The following is an 18,294-nucleotide window of genomic DNA, read 5'->3' on the forward strand; positions in this document are numbered from 1 at the left end:
GGAGACCACCTCCGGCCGCCCATGCCTGGCTCTGGGGTCCCCAACCCAGGCCAAGGCCCTGTTCTGGGGTTTCCTTCCAACCCTGTGGGTGCCACAAGCTCTCTGTCTGCTGCTGGGAGCTGGATGGGACAGGAGGTGCTGAGATGGAAGGTTCTGGAACACATGTCGTGGGTTCAGCCGCACCCGCCACGAGCATCTTGCCTCTGGGAGGTGCCGGGCTCCCTGGCCTCCTCGGGGCCATCAGGCTGGCAAAGGCTCCTCTTCCTCAGCTGTATCCTGGAGCTGACTCCCCAGATTACTGAGGGGCTACCGCCCAACCCAGCTCAGGAAAGGGAGGCCTGTGGCAGAGCTGGGGCCCTGTCCACAGCGGGGCAAGCAGGGCCAACCTGAGGGCAGCATGGGAGTGGCCCATCCGTCTGATGCGTGATGGCGCGACCACTGGTTGCCTGCCCTGGCCCTGCCAAGTGTCAGAGGCCAGACCATGGGGGGGCGAACACCACCGCCTCTCTTCCCTGCACAGCCCCACAGCTGGCAGGAAGAGAGGCCTGCCTCTGGAATCTGGACATGCATACTCAAGAAATGCGGAAAAGACATTTATTACTGAGCTATAAATTAGAGGCGGACGGGTGGGCGGGAGGAACCAAGCGGTCACGTTTTAGGTGGCTGCTGTTTCTCCCTGTCCTCCTGGGCCTGGATTCTGAGTTCCTCCTCAAGACGCTCCTTCGCTCGGACCACCTGGGGAGGGGGTCACAAACAGTTAGGCTGGGCACCCTCTCCCTCCCCAGGTCCTGCTCTGGCTTCCTGGAGGGCCGTGGGCAGGTCAGGGAGCTGGTTCCAGCACCCCGCCAGCTAGCAGTCCTGGCTCTTCCAGGCCATGGCTGCTGGGGGCCACCATCCAGGGTGACACAGGGCCCAGGTCGACCCAGCCCCACTGGCAACCCTGAGGGACTGGCCGTTCAGGGGGCCCCCTGAGCCCTGGGCACCCTTCTCCTGCCAAGCTCTGAACCGCCCAGAAGCGAGGGATGCCCCAGCCCGCCCTCCCCCCGTGCTCACCTTTGACTGCAGGTAGAAGGAGCCACCCACGGATTTATCGTTCACCTTGAATAGGTGTTCGTAGTTCTGCAGAGGAGGGGAGACGGTGAGTCCCTGGTTACAGAAGCGGGGGAAGCTAGGAGATGACAAAGAAGGAAAGCGAAAGGGCTCGCCCCTCAGCGCGTTCCAACGCTGGGAGCCGCTAAGGGGTGGAGAAGCGGACAGGCGCCCATGAGACAAAGCCTGTGCCTCCGCCTCTGTGGCCTGCAGAGCAACAAACGGTGGCCTCCTCGAGTCCCAGCCGACCGCGCTCAGGGCCCCCACTCCTGCCTCCTTCCTTCCCCCCATCAGCTGGCAGCCTGCCACCTTCTCCCCACTTGTGGTCGGCTTATCTCCAAGCCGGCCGGGGGTGCCTTACCTTCTGGATCTCCTCGGGGCTCAGCTTGGAGACATTGAGAATCTGCTGTGCCTCCTGGAGGCTGAGGCCTGAGAGGTTGGAGGCGGCTGCAGACTGGTGTCCGGCACGTCCCCGGGCGTCTGCCGCTGCTCGGCTGGCTGTGTGAATATGCGGTTGAGCGCCCGACCCTGGGCTTTCCCAGGGAGCAGCTCATCCCCATCAGGGGGTGCGGGAGGAGATGGGCAGGGCCAGGGGGCATCTCCTCCAGGGGTGGGTAGGCAAGTGAGGACAGGTTTTCCCCACCAGAGGACGGGGCAGGGGCTGGTCAAACCTGGCATCAGGTCTCCGGCCCAGACCAGGAGATGACCCTGTCCCTTGTCTTCCCCACCCTCTCACCCCGGGCATGCGACAAGTCGGGGAGCTTAGGCTGCTAGGGTAGCAGAGTGAGGCTGCGGGCAGGGGTGGCAGCCCAGATGAGACCTGGCTGCCCTGTGGTCACCGAGGCCACTGAAGCAGGCCGCCTTGGGTGACCTCTTGATTTAGGAGCCAGTACACTTTTCCTTAAAGGGTCAGAGAATATATTTTAGATTCTGCAGGTCAATTAGTCTGTGTTGCAATTACTGGACTCTGGCTGGCTGTTCCAATAAAACTTTATTTGCAAAAACAGGCAGGCAGGCAGGCCAGTGTGCCCACTCCTGGCCGGATGCTCGCGTCAATCAGGTCTCCCTTCTCTGGGAATGTCCCAAGATCAAGCACTGCCCCCTACAGGAAGTGTCCCAGGCCACCCAAGCTGCCAGAACCCAGCCCACAAGGGGTCCCTGCATTCACAGGTGGCCCAGCGTGAGGGAGAGGCCCACAACTGCAGGGAAAATCTCACCCAAGCAGGATTTCCCAGCCCAGGGAGACAGGAACCCAAGCTTACCTGCAAACTCCTGCCGCAGGGCCCGGGCAAAGGCCCTGCCCACCACCTGAGCGCCCATCACAATGATCTGGGCCAGGTACTTGGCCTGTGGGCAAAGAAGGCACCTGTTAGTGGCTGCATTCTCAGGGCCCCGGAGATGAGCCCTGGAGGTGCTGGCCGAGTGGCAAGGCTGCTGGAAGGCTGAGGCAAGGGACCCCAGCACGGCAGCCACAGGCCACTTCCTCCCGGCACCTGATACAAGCTTCTGCTCTGGGAGGCATTGGAGGCTCACAGGAGAGCAGTCTTGAGTTTTGGGGGGCAGGTACCCGAAAGAGTCCTCCAGAGGGAGATGGAACTCTCTCAGCCTTCGGACAAAGCGGACAGGAGCCAAGGCAACGTGGCCTGGGAGCCAGAACTCGGGGTCGGTCCCGGACTCACTGCCAGTTCTGCATCTGAGCTTGGTGGGTCCAGCCTTCATCTGTTGGTGGTGAGATGCAGGGCCATTCTGATTCTCCTCACATTATTCAAGTCCATTCCATTCGACACAACAAGAGAGCAAAATGCGCTCCACCCTCGGCCCCCGTTCCTCCACTGGCTCACTGCTTCACTCAAACCCCGCCTGAGAGTCAGTGCCAGGGCGTTAGACACACAGGACCCAGCCCTGAGGGAATCCCCACTGCCATGCAGAGTGGGAGGCTTCCACTCAGACCACGTGGTCCAGTGCCCCACGGAGGCGAGTGGGGCATCAAGCAGGACCAGAGGTGGGCACAGTCAACGGAGGGAGGAGAACCCTCAGGAAGGATGTGGGGACTCTGGGGGGTGAGGGCACTCCTCCCGGGCAAGTAGGATCATGATGGTAACACGGGGGCTTTTTCAGGCAGAGGGACCAGGGGAAGCCCAGACTAGGAGAGTGTAGGGGATGCCTGGGAGCAGCCAAGAGCCTGGGGGACTTGTGAGGCAAGACGAGTAGTGTGGCTGAGACGCGAAACACAGACCTTACTGTGACTAGGGATAACAGACAGCGCATGCATGTGAAATGGTACACAAGTGCGCATGAAGGATACCGGCGAGTGCTCACTGCGGGTCACCACGGATCACGCGGCGCCTCCAAGTGTTGGTGTCCAACAATAACTTAGCCAGGGTGTCGAGCCCTGTGATGGACACATTCTATCTATTGTGCCATCTGATCCTGACAGCTCGAGACAGGGAAACACAGAGAAGTTTAGTGACCAACCTGAGGACACACCACTGGCACCCAGGAGGAAGATGGGCAGAAAACCCACAGCCCGTGCTCTCAGCTGTGGTGTCCCCAGGCTGCCCACCTCACATAGGGTCGGCAGGGAGGGCGACTGAACAACAGAAGGGCAGGACCCAACTCAGAGGCCAAAGACGGGCTTGTCAGATCCCAGTGGAACCTGGACTCCGGAACTGGCCTTGCTGGGCCCCCCTGATGGGTGAGGTGGGTGTGGTTCCAGGCCAAAGGAGAAGTCAGTTTGGATTTCACAAGCCCCATATTTCACACCAGAAGGCAAAGCTCTGTGAAAACTCGCCAGGGGTCAGAGGAGGGGCAAGGCTGCAGGTGCTGAGGTGAAAAGGCCCAGGAGGATGCGCTTCCGGTGGGAAAGTCTCACCTGGCTTCCCCCCACCCCGGCTTGCCTGAAGCCTCTCCCACGTGGGGCAGGAGGCTCTGAGATGGACAGCTAGTCCTGCCTGAGGGACAGAGAGGCTGACAGGCCTGCCAGTGGTTCCGAGGATTCCCTTGGCCAGGAATTCCCGCCAGGCCTTGGACCTCCCCTCCTGCTGCCACACTTGAGAGCCTGCATCACCACACGTCTGCACTGCCCTCCCTGTCCGGGGAACACCACAGCCCAATGCGGGACCAGAGCCCTGCAGCTGGCAAAGGACCGCAGGTGGCGTGGGGGGCTGGGGAGCACTCGGGAATGTGCTTTGTCCCATGTCAAGTACATCAAGAAGGGAACCTGGACCCGGACAGACTGACGTGCAAAGCTCCCTTCACAGCAGTTCCTTGGGCTGGTGAGCCGAGCCAGCATGGACCCACCCTCTTATCAAGGACACACCGGGATAGAAAGGAGGCTGTCTTTGCCCAGGGCGCCTGCAAACAGCTGCGCACATCACAACCACGCAGGAGGAGGTCAGGACCAGGACTGTCACATCTGCCAGGGCACATCCAGGGCACGGGCTGTGGCGGGCACCAGTGGGTGCCCAGTACATATGTGAATGAATGCGACACTTGACAGGGCTTCCCAATGCCTTCCACTCCCTCTGCTGAAGGAGGGCTCTGGCCTTCCCACAACACACACACACACAATCCCCCATTTCTGTTGCCGCTGCAGCCAATACAGCCCACCCCCCAGCTCTCTCTGGTTACAAAGAACGGTTCTGGTTTTATCTTCCCTCACCACTCTCCACCGCACGCACTACAGGCAGACCCTTTACTCCCTGACTCCAGGGTCAGTTCCCCTACTTCTTTACTCCATAGTTTCTGTAGCTCTGAATTCACACATCTCGGGTCACTCTTCTCAAATAGGATCTTCACTGAGCTGCACATAGCGTTTTCATTACCCCACCCCCAACAAACGCCATACCTACTAACCCACTGAATACCCTCCTTCCTATGCCAATATTGTCAAACCTCAGCATCCTTCGAGATTTGGCTTGGACACAGCTGGCACCATCCTTCCAATGCAGGGGGTTACAGGTTCAATCCCTGGTCAGGGAACTGAGATCCCACGTGCCACCACCAAAAATAAAGACAAAGCTCACATCACCCCCATTTCCTGGAGTGAAACCTTCCCAGGCTCCCCCCATTTCTACCAACCCATTCTGCACTGTCTTTCTTTTCCCATCAATATATTGTCCTATTTTATGGATTCCCTGCCTTTCTCCTTTAAGGTACAAACTCCTTGGGGGCCACCTTTCACTCGGTCCCTCAAGGCTGACTGAGTCCCATGCAGGAACATCTGTGAGGGACCCAGTTTGGGGGGGGGGTAGTGGGGAGTGGTCCTCAGAAAATGGGAGTGACTATTACAAGGCAAGAACAACCACTGTGTGTGTAGCATCAGCTAAAACCAGGACGAGAGACCCCGGAGAAGTCAGATTCTCCGAGCTCCGGGTTGTTTACCTCTAAGATGGAGACGAGGGTACCTGCTTAAGAATTAAATGAGAACCTACATAAGCCCCAGGGCTCCGGGCCTGGCACTTGAAAGCTCTCACCTTATCACGATCAGTTAAGAAGTGGTTCCTCAAAGCCACTGCCTCAATAACTTGGGGAACAATCCTCTATCAGGGGATAGACCTCAGGACTCTGCACTGTTAAAGGTCCCCAGGTGACCTGACTCTACCAGGGTGGGCCAGATCTGTGGGCTGGCTCGGGATGATACCGCAGATACGCTCAATTATCGGTGTCGCAGGGTCAAGTCCCACTTCTGCCACTTGCTCGTGAAAAGTCCCGCAGCCCGATTAACTAGCTTTCAAATGGGAACAATAATGGGGCGACACCATCAACTAGCTCGGGAATCGAGCAAGGACCCCCTGCACAAGGCTGGTGCACGCGGCGACCGCATCTGCTCGGTATTCCCCGGCCCGCCTCGCCCTCCAGCTAGACGGCTCTCCCCGGGCCCCGAAGTCGCCAGCGCCCGCAGAAGGGCTCCCGGCGGCGACCCCCGCCTAGTCCCGGCTTCCCGCCGGGCATACAGCGGAGCGAGCGGCGCCTGCATCCCGGCCGGAGCTCCTCGGCCCGGCCCCCGCCCCCGTACTCGAAACGGCTTCTTCCCCGCTCCTCGGGTCTCACCATGGCGACCACTCAGGTTCAGGAGTCCGAGGTTCCGACTTCCTCGCCCCGCGGCCCCGGCTCAAGGGCGGCCGGAGGGTCAAAGGTCAAGGGAGACTGCGAAGAGCGCATGCGCAGGGCATGCGCGTTGCTCCATAGAAGCGCAGGGGCGTGGGCGGAGACCTAAGGTCTGTGGGCGGGGCTATGGGTGGGGCCTGCCTCAGCCTCAGGCGCCGGGGAAACCTCCAGAGGCTTAGGACACAGGACACCTTAGCCCCCGTGACTACCCTGGGGTGCTAGGAACAAAGAATAAGGCCTGTTCTATCGGGGGTGGGGAGAGATACTTTTTCCCCTCATTTTGCCAAAGTATTTGGGACTTAAAAGACAGAATAAACATACATTTCACAAACGTGGTAAGGAGTAAGATGCTAAATTTTCACCAATATTTAAGAAGACAGGAAAACTTCAAAAAAGGCTTCAGGGACATCCCTGGTGGTCCAATGGTTAAGAATCCACTTTGCAGCAGACACCACTTTGCAGCACACCAGTCCAGGACCTAAGATCCCACATGCCACAGGGGCAACTAGGCCCAGGCAACAACTGCTGAGCCCTCATGACAAGAAAGATCCCACCTGCTGCCACTAAGACCCGACACAGCCAAATAAATAAATTATTAATTTTATATATATATATATATATATATATATATATATATATAAACTAGTTAAAAAAAGGAAAAATCTGTTTCGCTTCAGGTTTCTTCTGTCTAGGAAGGAGGGCTCTTCTCATTCCTCCAAGTCTTTGTTCCAATGTCACCTTCTCAGCGAGGCCACCTTGACCCCCTACCAGGGCTGCAACTTGTACTCCATTCTTTTGCTTTTTCAAAAATTTTCGGTCGCACCACACAGCCTAGGGGACCTTAGTTTCCCACCAGGGACTGAACCCATGGCCTTGGCAGTGTAAACCGTGGAGTGAAAGTTCCTCTTTGCTTTTCTACTACTACCAGTTTTATTGGGAGATAATTCATACCACATACAATTCGCCCCTTCAAAATTCACAATTCAGTGCTTTTTAGTATACTCAGAGAGTTGTGCAACCATCTCCACTAGTTCCAGAACATTTTCATTCCCTGCTTAAAACTCCATACTTATAAGCAGTCACTAGCTGTTTCCCCCTCCCCTAGTCCCTAGTGACCACTCACTGTCTCCTCAATGAAGGTCTCTTCTGGGTGTTTCACAGAAATGGAATCATACTATATGGGTTTCCCAGGTGGTGCTAGTGGTAAAGGACCCACCTGCCAATGCAGGAGATGTAAGTAAGGCAGCTTTGATCCCTGGGTGGGAAGATCCTCTGGAGAAGGAAATGGTAACCTGCTCTAATATTCTTACCTGGAGAATCCCATGGACAGAGGAGTCTGGTGGGCTACAGTCTATAGGGTTGCAAAGAGTTGGACACGACTGAAGTGACTCAACATGCATGCACGTCTGGTTTAAACTTCCATTCTTGATCCCTATTTTTTTTTCTTCCTGAAACTCTTATCACATTCTATCAGATTATACCATTTATCTGTTCCCTCCCACTAGAATGTGGACCTCTTTTCTCCTTTTCTCTACTCTTGGGCATCAGCACCTGGAAGAGTAGCTTTTTAAAACAATTTTTATTGGCGACTGTACTGAGTCTTTCTTGTTGCACGCAGGCTTTCTCTAGTTTCGGTGAGCGGAGCTACTCTCCTGCATGGGTTCTGGAGCATGGGCTCAGCAGTTGTGATGCACAGGCTTATTTACTCCACAGCACATGGAATCTTCTCAGACCAGGGATCGAACCCATGTCCCCTGCATTGGCAGATGGATTCCTAACTGCTGGGCCAGCAGGGAAGTCCTTCATTCCTGTTGAATGAACGAGAGTCCGGCTGCCTCCTACCGTGTTCTGGACCACCACCCTTCTTTCCTTTCCTGAGTCTCCAAATGCAGTCTTCCCTCAGCGCCCTTCCTTTCATCTGAAACGTTCTTCTCAGGGCTCTCTCCTGGGCTCTGTGACCCTCAGGAGTTATCTCTTAGCTTCGTCACTTCTCAGACCCTGACCACGGTCTCCCCCTGCATCCCAGGGGCTCCCTTTCATGAAGTTTATCTACTTCACAGTTCTCTACACACTGTCTATCTGCGAACTTGAGCACAGTCTGGCTCCCTTCTGCCTACTAAAACTGTGCCAAGTGCCTTGAAAAGCCTTGTCTCTCCCGTTCATGACCGGAGCTGCCATCCAGAGAGAACCTGGCCAGGTACCCATGTGTCGGAAGAATGAATGAACTCCCAGCAGGAGCAGAGTGAGGCCTGGGACCAGGTGGAGCCCAGGGCCAGACTACCGTCACCCTTACCGCTGTCCCCTTCCCCTTCCCCTTCCAGCCAGCCAAGAGACCACAGTGGCACCAGGGTGACCAGCTTAGAAAAGTTTAATTGTTGAAAACATCCAGGACACGTGCAGGCCAGTCCCTGTGGGGCTCACACCCCCTTTAATTGGGCTATTAGCTCTGTGACACCCATTCTCCTGGCTTCAAGTTTGGGAAGCAGGGTGACTGGTCCCAGACCCCTGAGGCTGGAGCTGCTCCAAATGGCCAGGTGGAGGGGCCAGCCCCCTAGACCCTTGACCGGAACTGGGGCAGCAGGCCAGATGGGACGGCATGTGATAACTGAAGGTGCTGAGCAAAGCCAGCCCAAGCTGGGACCAGCCCAGGTCAGAGGAAGGGGGGACAGGGAGCCCAGAGCCTGCCCAGGGACATGCCCCTGAGCCCTCACCCCTCCCCACCCCTATGCCCCTGGCTCCTCATGCTAGCAGGCAGTGAGGCGAAGCGCCCAGTTCCAGAAAGAGCAGAGATGCGGACAACCCATGGAGACTGCAGCAGAGCCCAGAGGCCGTGGAAATGCCCAAGACTCAAAGGAAGCCAGGGCTTCTGGGATGAGGTGTGCCAGGGCCAGGAGGTGGCTTCCAGTTTGAGGGAGAGATGTGAGGTGCACGGGGGCACCAGGCTTTCCTGGAGGTGGCAGTGGAGGGTGAGGCTAGAGGCGGCTGGTGCGCAGGCTAGTCCTGGGGAGATGAACCAAGAAGCAGGGAGGGGAGTCGGGAGGGCCCAGGAGGCAGGCATGGGTGAGCAGGCTGCAGGCGTGAGTCGGGGAGGGACAGGACAGGATGCTGGCCCCCCAACCAGTCCACTCACCCACTCGTCCTCATCCACGCCTTCGAAGGAGTCCTGTGGGAGCGGGTCCTCCCGGTTCCCTAGTTTCGCCACCATGGCGCTCAGAAGCTGGGGACAGGGTGGACGGGACAAGAGGCAGGAAGTGAATGGCGGTCTCTGTATACAGAGGTCCCAAGTGCACTTGGGTCTGGTTGGGTTGGGCAGGGCCAGGCCTGGGAAGGGCCTCTCCCTGCCCTTCCCTGGCTTCCTGAGCCCCACCCCCTTATGACGGTCAGTTTCAGAATTTTGGAAGACCTCCCCATCAAGCTGTCCAACTGACAGATGGGTGACACTGGCTCCTGGCCCAGTCGGGGTTGGACTAGAGAGCTGAAAGGCTGCGCCATGTGCAGCCAGGACCCCTTCCCCCGCTGCGGCCAGCCCTCTCCCCGCCTACCTCTTCTTTCTTCTGCTGGTCTGACTTCTCCTCCAGGTAGACTGAGGAGGGGGCCCGCCGGGCAGGGGCTTCACGGGGGGCCTGGCTCACTGGGGTGGGACCAGGGACAAGCATCAGGCAGGAGAGAGGCCCCTTGGGACCAGGCTTCCTGGTCCGACCCCTGGGTTCCAGCCGATAGGAGATTCCGTGGCAGAGAGTCCAAAGGTGGCACTCACAGCTACCCAACCCTCGGTTCACGTGGCCTGCCCTCGGCACCAGGCTGTGTGAGTGTACTCATGCACATTTGGGGCGGGGGGCTTCTGATAGAAACACAGACCCTGGGCGCTACCGTCTAGGGGCTCACAGACCAAGTCCAAAGTACAACCACCTGTCCCTAGGAACACCAGAGCTTCCTGAGTGCCAGCAGGGGTGGAGGGTCAGACTTGGACCTTCTGCCCCTTTCTCCAGCCCCCACCTGCTCCCCTCTGTCCTCCCCTCCCCCATCGCCCAGGCCCTCATCCTACCTGGGGTCATGCCGGGGGGCTGCAGGCTGAGAAGCTGGGGCATCCCGTTAGCACCTCCCAGCCAGGCCTCAGCGCTGAGCACCGGCTCCCAGCTCATGGTGGTGTCGGGGAACACGTCGTCCTGGAAGAACTCTTTCTGCAGCGATGGAGGAAGGGGCTGCTCTGAGGCACCAAGCAAAGGCCCAGGGCACACAGGCCTCCACTGGGCAGGCGGGCATGGCGAGACCCAGGACCCCAGTCTGAGGTTTCTACGGGGCTCAGAATGTCAGCAGAGTAAGGGGCGCAGATGCCCCACAGAGCAGTGGGTGGGGCAGTCTGGCAACAAGACCAGCCAGGCCCCAAAGCCCGTGACAGGGGCCGGGGAGTGGCGGGGCTGGGCGTTGGCATACTGCATCCCCAGCTCACCCTGACTCGGGGCAGCCGGAAGGCGACAGGCTCCAGGGAGGTCTGGCGAAGTCGCAGGCATCGGGCAAACTCCACCTCCCGCACTTCACACTCTGTCTTGGGCAGGAGGATGAATCCCTGGGGTGGCAGGGGAGTGTGAGAAAGTGAAAGTCGCTCAGTCGCGAACGACTCTTTGTGACCCCATGGACTGACTACAGTTCATGAATTCTCCAGGCCAGAACAGTGGAGTAGGTAGCCTTTCCGTCTCCAGGGGATCTTCCCAACCCAGGGACTGAACCCAGGTCTCCCACACTGCAGGCAGATTGATTACCAGCTGAACCACAGCTGATGCTGGAGTCCAGAGTTCGCTGGCACCCGGACCCCCAGGACCTCTCACTTAGGACCTCCAGGAGCAAGGCCTAGCCCTGGACGGTGGTGTGATGTTTAAAAACTAGCTCTTGGGAGGAAAAATGCCCTGGTTTGTAGCATTTGCCTAGTTCCACGGTGTAAAAACTGCCCGCCTGGCCAGCTTCACACCAACAATGTGACTGGGGGAATGCAGATACAGGAAGAAGTGCTGTAACAGCTCGGGATAGAGCTCTGGCGGACAAGGGCCCGCAGATTAAGTAACCTCGACAGCACCAGTAACAGTGAAGTCAAACAAAATAACTGCGAAGTGATAAATTAAATATCTATTGCCTTGGTCTTTAATGCAACTTATTTGTGGGTTCATAAGACTTAACCTTACGTAGTTTAATTCTCAGTAATGGGTGAGTTTAACAACCAGGTCCGGAGGCTGCCCGGCACACCCTGCCAGCCAGGGCCTGGTGACCCGCAGGTCCCATGGGCCCATGCAGTTTGCCCATGTGGCCACTAGAGGGCGGAGAGCCCGCGGTCCTGCCTGGGGACAGACCCAGAGTCGGCGCGCCGGCTCACCTTGTGGGGATCGGGCGATGTGAAGCTGTTGCACTCCAGGAAGAAGGGGGCCTCGGGGAGCAGCTCGTACAGGAACACGCGGGTATCGCCCTAGGGGGATGGCGGCAGTGAAGTGGCTAGCTTCAGGTGCCTTCCCCCCGATACCTGCCCAAAGCCCACGCCTGTGCTCCCCAACCCACCTTGCCCGTGAGCAGCACCAGGCTGGTGTCTGGGTCATAGCTGGGCAGCAGGGTCGAGGGAGCCACGTCCAGCCCCAGCACTGCGGAGGGGCCACCAGCCAGGGCCTTGGCTGAATACAGGAGGAGCTGGCGCTCACTTCGGCTGCAGGGGGACAGAAGTGGGTCCTCAGAGCGGGAGGGGCCCGGGGCAGGCATGACAAAGACTCCAGCATGTCTGGGCTTTTTTCCCCAACATTCTGCTCTAGGGCCCTTGCTCCAGCCAGGCTGTCACCCTTTGGGCCGTTCCACCAGAGTCCACTGCCCTCTCCTCCGGATCTGTGGGTACCAGTCCCTTTGTGACCCAGGTCAGAGGTACCTCTCTTAGGAGACCCCCCACCCCGATCCTCCCCTTAGAGCACCAAATGCCCTTCCCCTGGACCTCTCCAGGAGGCTTGGTTCTGTTTTGTGTGCTTCATCTGGTCCCCACCAGGAATGGGCTCCTCGCACCTGGGACAGATCTCATCCCTCTGGGCCCCAGTTGATTCTTCCTCATCTCTCTCCCTCTCATCCACCCGTCCATTCACCCATCCAACCACTCCACCATCTATCCACTGACCCACCTATCCATCCAACCATCCATCTGTCCATCCACCCATCCATCCATCCACCTACCCATCCATCCACCCACCCAACCATCCATCTATACAACCATCCATCCACCCACTCACCCACCCATCCACACACCCAACCACCCATCCACCTACCCAACCATCCATTCATCCTCCCAACCATCCATCCACTGACCTACCTATCCATCCAACCATCCATCTATCTATTCGGGTGGATACCCAACCATCCATCTATCCAACCACCCATCCAACCACCCACCCACCCATTCATCCTCCCAACCATCCATCCACCTACCCATCCATCCATCCATCCAACCATCCACTGACCTACCTACCCACCCAACTACCCATCTATCTATCCACCCACCCACCCACCCATCTATTCATCCTCCCAACCATCCATTCACCCATCCATCTATCCATCCATCCACCCCACCATTCATCCACTGACCCACCTATCCATCCAACCATCCATCTGTCCATCCACCCATTCATCCACTCAACCATCCATCCATCCACCCTCCCACCCACCCACCCATCCATTCATCCTCCCAACCATCCATCCACCTACCCATCCATCCACCTACCCATCCATCCATCCAACCATCCATCTATCCAACCATCCATCCACTGACCTACCTATCCATCCAACCATCCACCCAACCATCTATTCATCCTCCCAACCATCCATTCACCCATCCATCTATCCATCCACCCAACCATCCATCCGTCCAACCATCCATCCACCCACCCACCCATCCATTCATCTTCACAACCATCCATTCACCATCCATCCATCCATCCATCCATCCACCCATCCACTCAACTATCCATCCAATAAGTGAGTGTGGGGACAGCTTCTGCACACCTAACAGGTGTATGCGTATCTTGGGGACGGGGCACAGTGGATGCTGAGGTCTGGGGATGGGAATGGTGATCCCAGAGTCCTCACCTGTCAAAGCCTGACACCAAGAGATAGTGACCGTCACACACCCACACAACGCGGGCTCCACGGGCCCCCTCGGGCCCTGGGCCTTCCTGTTAGGATACAGCATATGAGGCCCGGCCGGAACCCCCACCGGGTCTGAGGGCTGCCCCCAGCCCATCCTGCTCACCTGCAGGGGCTCAGGGCTACCCCGGGGCTCGTAGATCCGCAAGCGCCCATCTTTGCAGACAGTGGCCAGCTGCTGCCCGTTGGGGCTCCAGGCCAGGCCAAAGATCTGGGGGCAGGTGGAAACGTGAGAAGCAGCCTCTTGCCCCATGGCTGGGCACCTGCCCCCCAGAACTATCCTACCTGATCCCGGTGGCCCTGCAGCCTCAGCCGCTCGGCTCCGACCTTGAGGTCCCAAATCCGAATGGTGAGGTCATAGGAGGAGGAGGCTAGTATGTCGGCCGCCAGTGGGTGAAAGCGCAGAGAATAGATCTTCTCCGTGTGGCCTGGGATTGAGGCGTGGGGTGACACTGAGTCCCCCAGGAGCCTCTGCCTACCCCCCAGCCCCAACCCAGGCCCCCATCACCTGTAAGTACTGCCTCGGGCGTAGTGAGCACCTCCTGCAGGCCCTCGGGGGGCACCCGCCACAGCCGGATCCTGGCGTCCTCCCCGGCTGCAGGGTGAGCAGGCTTGTCACTGCTGGCCCAAGGCCCCCAGGCTTCCCTTGACCCCATCTGGGGCCCCGGGACCCTTCCTCAAGCCCAGCGCCCAGCCCAGCCTCCTTACCCACGGCGAGGCGGTAGGGGTCAAAGGGGTCCCAGGCCAGATCGGTCACAGCCACCCCATTCTGCAGCGTGGGCAGTGCAGTGTCAGGCAGACGGCCAGGCTTCCGTAGCTGTGGGAGGTGCCCCCACCCCAAGGCCCATCAGTACCAGGCAAGAGAGCCCGGTCCCAGTGGCTGCAGGGCAAGCAGCATGCCTGGGCCTCACCGTCTGCAGCCGATGACCCCCTGGGTAATGCCCAAGCTCTCTGCTCAGTCACCTTGTGCTCTGAGCCCCAAGTGCCAACCATGAGGCCCCCAGGAAGTGAGGGGGTGGCTGGAGCAGTGGGAAGAGCTCAGGCTCGAGGCTCAGGGGGCCTGGGTTTGATTCCCAGCTCCACACTTACACGTCATGTGACCCCATGGGTCACTAAGCTTCTCTGTGCCTCACCACTCTCATCTGTAAGACGGGGATAAGAGTGGCACCCCCAGCATGGGACACTGGGAGGTTTGCCTGGCACACGGCTTGAGCATAGAGAAGGTGAGCTGGCATGGGCACTCGACGCCTTCAGCATCCTGCAGGGGGACATGGGGACTGCGTGGCGGAGCTGGCCCTCACCTCCAGCACGGCCACTTGCCCCCCGCTGCTGAGCAGGGGCACAGCCACACGCAGCTGGTTGGCACAGAAGCCGTCACTCTCGCCAGGCGTCGTGAGGTTGAGCCCCTTGAGGTTGGTGATGTGGTTGTCTCGGTGCAGGACGGTGCCCTGAGCGTGCCGGAACTTGGAACTGGGGCCTGGGTGCAGGGGGCAGCAGGGATACGGAGCCACGTGAGGTGACGGTCCCTGGCCTGCCCACCCTGGGAAGTCCTGCAGGGGCACCTGGTCCAGCCCTGAATCTGGGCTGCCTGCTCCCCTTGGCAAAGGACCCCAGCTTCTGCTGGTCCGGCCAACACAACCGCCCAGATCTCAGAAAGTGCAGGCCATCAAGACTCACTTCACCCCACAAGGAAGTGACTGGTATAGGAGGGGAGTCAGGACTGGGGTGCAGAGGAGGGTGGCTGGGGTGGGGGGTGGCCCAGGGCACCTGTGCTAGGGGCTCACGCTCACCCAGCAGGCTCTGCAGGGACCGCTGGCTGGGGCTGGTGCCAATGCCGCTGGTGCTGGTGAGTGAGGGCCCCAGGCTGGAGGGCGTGGAGGGCGAGGTCAGCGAGCTGGGTGGGGAGGAAAAGCCCTCCTGGGGGAGAAGCACCCGGTCAGCCAGAGGCCCCCTGTGGGTGGGTGGTCTGCCAGGGTCTGGGGTCATCACCCTGAGACACCGGGGTGGGCGAGAATCCCCACTGCGCGATGTGGGGTTGGGAGTACAGTCACTGACGGGGCAGGAGGTGACATGGGTGAGCCGAGCTTTAGCTCACGGGGCAGCGGGTGGCAGCTGCCGGCTCCTGACTGTGGGAAGGCGGGCCCGGAGCGGTCAGGATTGTTCAAGAGAGGCTAGAAATCTAGATTTTCTTTGTGTGTGTGTGAAAGTCTCACTTCCTAGGCATTTTGCACGATTTTGAAAACACTGGGGTTCTTCACTTCTGCTTCTCGAGTTTCTGACACCCGTGGGCCACAGCGTGTGGCCTGCCCAGACCCACGCCCCCTGCTGATACTCACGCTGGGGCCCGCGTCGTCCACAGGTGTCCCTGCGGGCCGGGCTGTGGCAGGAGTGGGCTCTGCAGGGGGTGCCAGGCAGGAAGTGAAGCTGGGGTGGGCCCGGCGGGCGGGGTGCAGGCTGACCCTCTGCACCTGTGGGGAGAGGTCCACAGTGGAGGCAGGAGAGGTGAGGGCCCGGGGAGGGGACACCGGGCCACTGAGTGCCAGCCATGGCCGGAGGGGCTGTCAGCCAGGCCCCAGCCTTACCTGCTGGTCGCTCCCCGCCCACCAGGTGCTGGGGTCGGAAGCAGGCACACAGCCTGCGGTGTCCGGAAACAGGTCTTCGTGGAACTCCATGGTCTGGCGGCAGACAGGGGCAGGCTGGTGAGCTCAGGGTCCCCCACTCCAGGCCCTCCCAGCCCCTCCTGCAGGACCTCTCACCTTGCGGGGTACGTGGTAGCTGATGGGCACGATGGCCGTGTCGCTCAGCTGCAGCACTCGCAGCACCTCGCAGCTCATGACGGCCACTGCCCGCCGGGGCACAAGTGCCGCCCCCCGCAGCGTGCTCTCCAAGAGGCACTGGGTCACTGGCAGGGACACGGTGGGCGGAGGACTGTCAGGGCAGGCTGGGGAAGTGGGCGATGGTGCAGGGCGGGGGAGGCGGGCAGGGCTTACCCGGGCTCAGTGCTGGCTGCTGGGGGGCCGCCTCATAGCAGTAGAGCTGGTTTTCTCCCTGCAACAAAGCCCACCCGAGTGCATGCTGACTGTGCTGGTGGTCTGGGCTGCCTGGCTCCACTCTTGCCGCCCCGTCCCTCCCCGAGGACTGAGTCACAGCACCACCACGGCAGATGCCTACTAAGCGCTAAGCCGAGCTGGGGTGATGCCCCCTGGCGATTAGTATAACAAGCGCCTGCTGGGTGCTCGTCTGCTCCATTCCCAGCCTCGTCCTCGGGCAGCTCACACTCTAGGCTGTGACCCTGACTGTGTGCCCGCAGCCCCTGGCAGGGGCTGGAGCCCAGGCAGCACTGTCCCAGCTCCCCCTCTGTGTGGGGGCGGTGAGCATCCTACACTCTCTACTTTGCCAGTCAGGACCAGATCTGGCCCAACATGGGTGGGTTCTCCTCACCTTTCCTGCCAGGACGAGAAGCCCCGAGTCTGGGTCCAGCAGGGGCATCAGAGACCTGGGGGAGAGAGATGGCCGGTCGTGGGAATACAGCCAAGTCTCCGTGACCGAGGGGTGGCAGCAGGGCTGAGAGTGTCGCAACCCTAGACAGGGGCTCAGGCCAAACTCGACCATAGCCGGGAGGGGTGCAGCAGCATCCACACTGGTGTCTGGGGACCCTCCACCCACCCACTTTCTCTGTGCTCCCAACATGCCCCCGCTTCCCAGCCTTTCTTTCCTGGGGTCCATCTGCCCAGGGCTTCCCTGGCGGCTCAGTAAAGAACCTATCTGCAAGGCAGGAGACCTGAGTTTGATCCCTGAGTGGGAAGGAAATGGCAACCTACTCCAGCATTCTTGGCTGGAGAATCCCACGGGCAGATGAGCCTGGTGGGCTACAGTCCACGGGGTCAGGGAGTCGGACGTTACTGAGTGACTAATACTATTTCTATCTGCCCAGCTGCTTCCCCCCAGGACTGTGGCAGGCCCTGGGCACAAGAGAGCTTCCCCCACTTTCTGCACCTCAGCCGTGATCTCCTCCCAAGCTCAGCAGCGCCAGGAAAACTCCCTCACCAACCCCCGATGTAGGTTTTGTCTGTGGTCTCACTCCAACAGCCTAGACACCAGGCTGGGGAAGGTAGGGGGGGTGGTCGGAACCGATGATCCCCTCCATCCCTACCCGGCACAGTCGGCTGGGTGCTCCCAGACTGCACTAGGGCTTGGAGCTGTCACCTCGATCACCCTGCTCCTGGGCCTCGATGGCCTCGTGGAGGCCCGACACCCCCCTCAGGAGCACTTCTGAGCCCCTGTGCCCGAGCCTGAGCCAGGGGCCGAGGGCAAGGGCTCCTTCCTGCCCTGTTTTCTGGTCTCCGTGTTCTCCATCCCCCCATTCCCCAGGTGGGCCCTAGGGCAGGGCAGAGGGGCCAGGCTGGAAGCCCCCGGCGTCCCTGCCGCTCTCGGCCAATGGCCTGTCGCTGCCCAGGGGTTTACTCCCCTTTCTCTCCTGGACCCTGCAGGGCCCCCGGCAGCCCACCAGCCCTGTGAGTGCCGCCTTCCGGGCCCTGAGGAGGGGGAAGGAAGGTGGGGAGACATCCAGGAGCACTCGGACAGGCAGCTTCATCTGGTTCCCGCTCCTGGTCTGGTGTCACGTCCCTGGGGACCCACGGGCCTGAGCCCCAACCTTGACATGGACACACTCATACTCAGATGGAACCCCGCCACCCTCGCGGTGGTCCCCGTGGTCAGAGGTCGTTCAGCTGTGGCAGCTGCCTCTGGCTCTCACCTAGGCAACAAAGGGCCCAGCCCACCTGCTCCCCTGCCAGCTAGCTGCCCACCTGCCCCCACCCTCACTGGAAGGGAGCCAGGGAGGACTGGGAAGCTGGGTGGGGCCCTGGGTGTCTCCAACAGCTTCCCTGAGTGCCCGGGGCCCGTCAACTGTTAGCAACACAGCCTCTGATTACC

General features: G+C 59.8%; 1 protein-coding gene across 8 annotated transcripts in view; it reads right to left on the minus strand.

The window, feature by feature from the left end:
• Positions 1-580: 580 nt before the first annotated feature.
• The window catches only part of CORO7 (coronin 7), a 61,054-nt gene continuing 43,340 nt past the window's right edge, over positions 581-18,294 (minus strand). Inside the window, exons 10-31 of one of the 8 annotated variants that reach the window (XM_042240441.1) lie at positions 16,801-16,855; positions 16,350-16,407; positions 16,116-16,261; positions 15,942-16,034; positions 15,696-15,827; positions 15,150-15,276; positions 14,661-14,836; positions 14,068-14,176; positions 13,868-13,954; positions 13,645-13,787; positions 13,466-13,570; positions 13,303-13,388; positions 11,743-11,884; positions 11,564-11,653; positions 10,649-10,765; positions 10,244-10,379; positions 9,741-9,829; positions 9,329-9,415; positions 2,352-2,436; positions 1,451-1,587; positions 1,054-1,119; positions 581-735 (exon numbers count right to left, since the gene is read on the minus strand). In XM_042240441.1, the coding sequence (XP_042096375.1) occupies positions 649-735; positions 1,054-1,119; positions 1,451-1,587; positions 2,352-2,436; positions 9,329-9,415; positions 9,741-9,829; positions 10,244-10,379; positions 10,649-10,765; positions 11,564-11,653; positions 11,743-11,884; positions 13,303-13,388; positions 13,466-13,570; positions 13,645-13,787; positions 13,868-13,954; positions 14,068-14,176; positions 14,661-14,836; positions 15,150-15,276; positions 15,696-15,827; positions 15,942-16,034; positions 16,116-16,261; positions 16,350-16,407; positions 16,801-16,855 (2,353 nt within the window). In that variant the 3' untranslated portion in view covers positions 581-648. Of the gene's footprint in view, positions 736-1,053; positions 1,169-1,450; positions 1,588-2,351; positions 2,437-6,141; positions 6,211-8,548; positions 9,199-9,328; positions 9,416-9,740; positions 9,830-10,243; positions 10,380-10,648; positions 10,766-11,563; positions 11,654-11,742; positions 11,885-13,302; positions 13,389-13,465; positions 13,571-13,644; positions 13,788-13,867; positions 13,955-14,067; positions 14,177-14,660; positions 14,837-15,149; positions 15,277-15,695; positions 15,828-15,941; positions 16,035-16,115; positions 16,262-16,349; positions 16,408-16,800; positions 16,856-18,294 lie in introns of those variants that run through there. The other 7 variants (XM_042240442.2, XM_027961781.2, XM_042240444.2 and 4 more) reach the window with 7 other exon arrangements.

Source organism: Ovis aries, chromosome 24, assembly GCF_016772045.2.
Source record: "Ovis aries strain OAR_USU_Benz2616 breed Rambouillet chromosome 24, ARS-UI_Ramb_v3.0, whole genome shotgun sequence".
In the NCBI taxonomy this organism is placed as follows: Eukaryota; Metazoa; Chordata; class Mammalia; order Artiodactyla; family Bovidae; genus Ovis; species Ovis aries.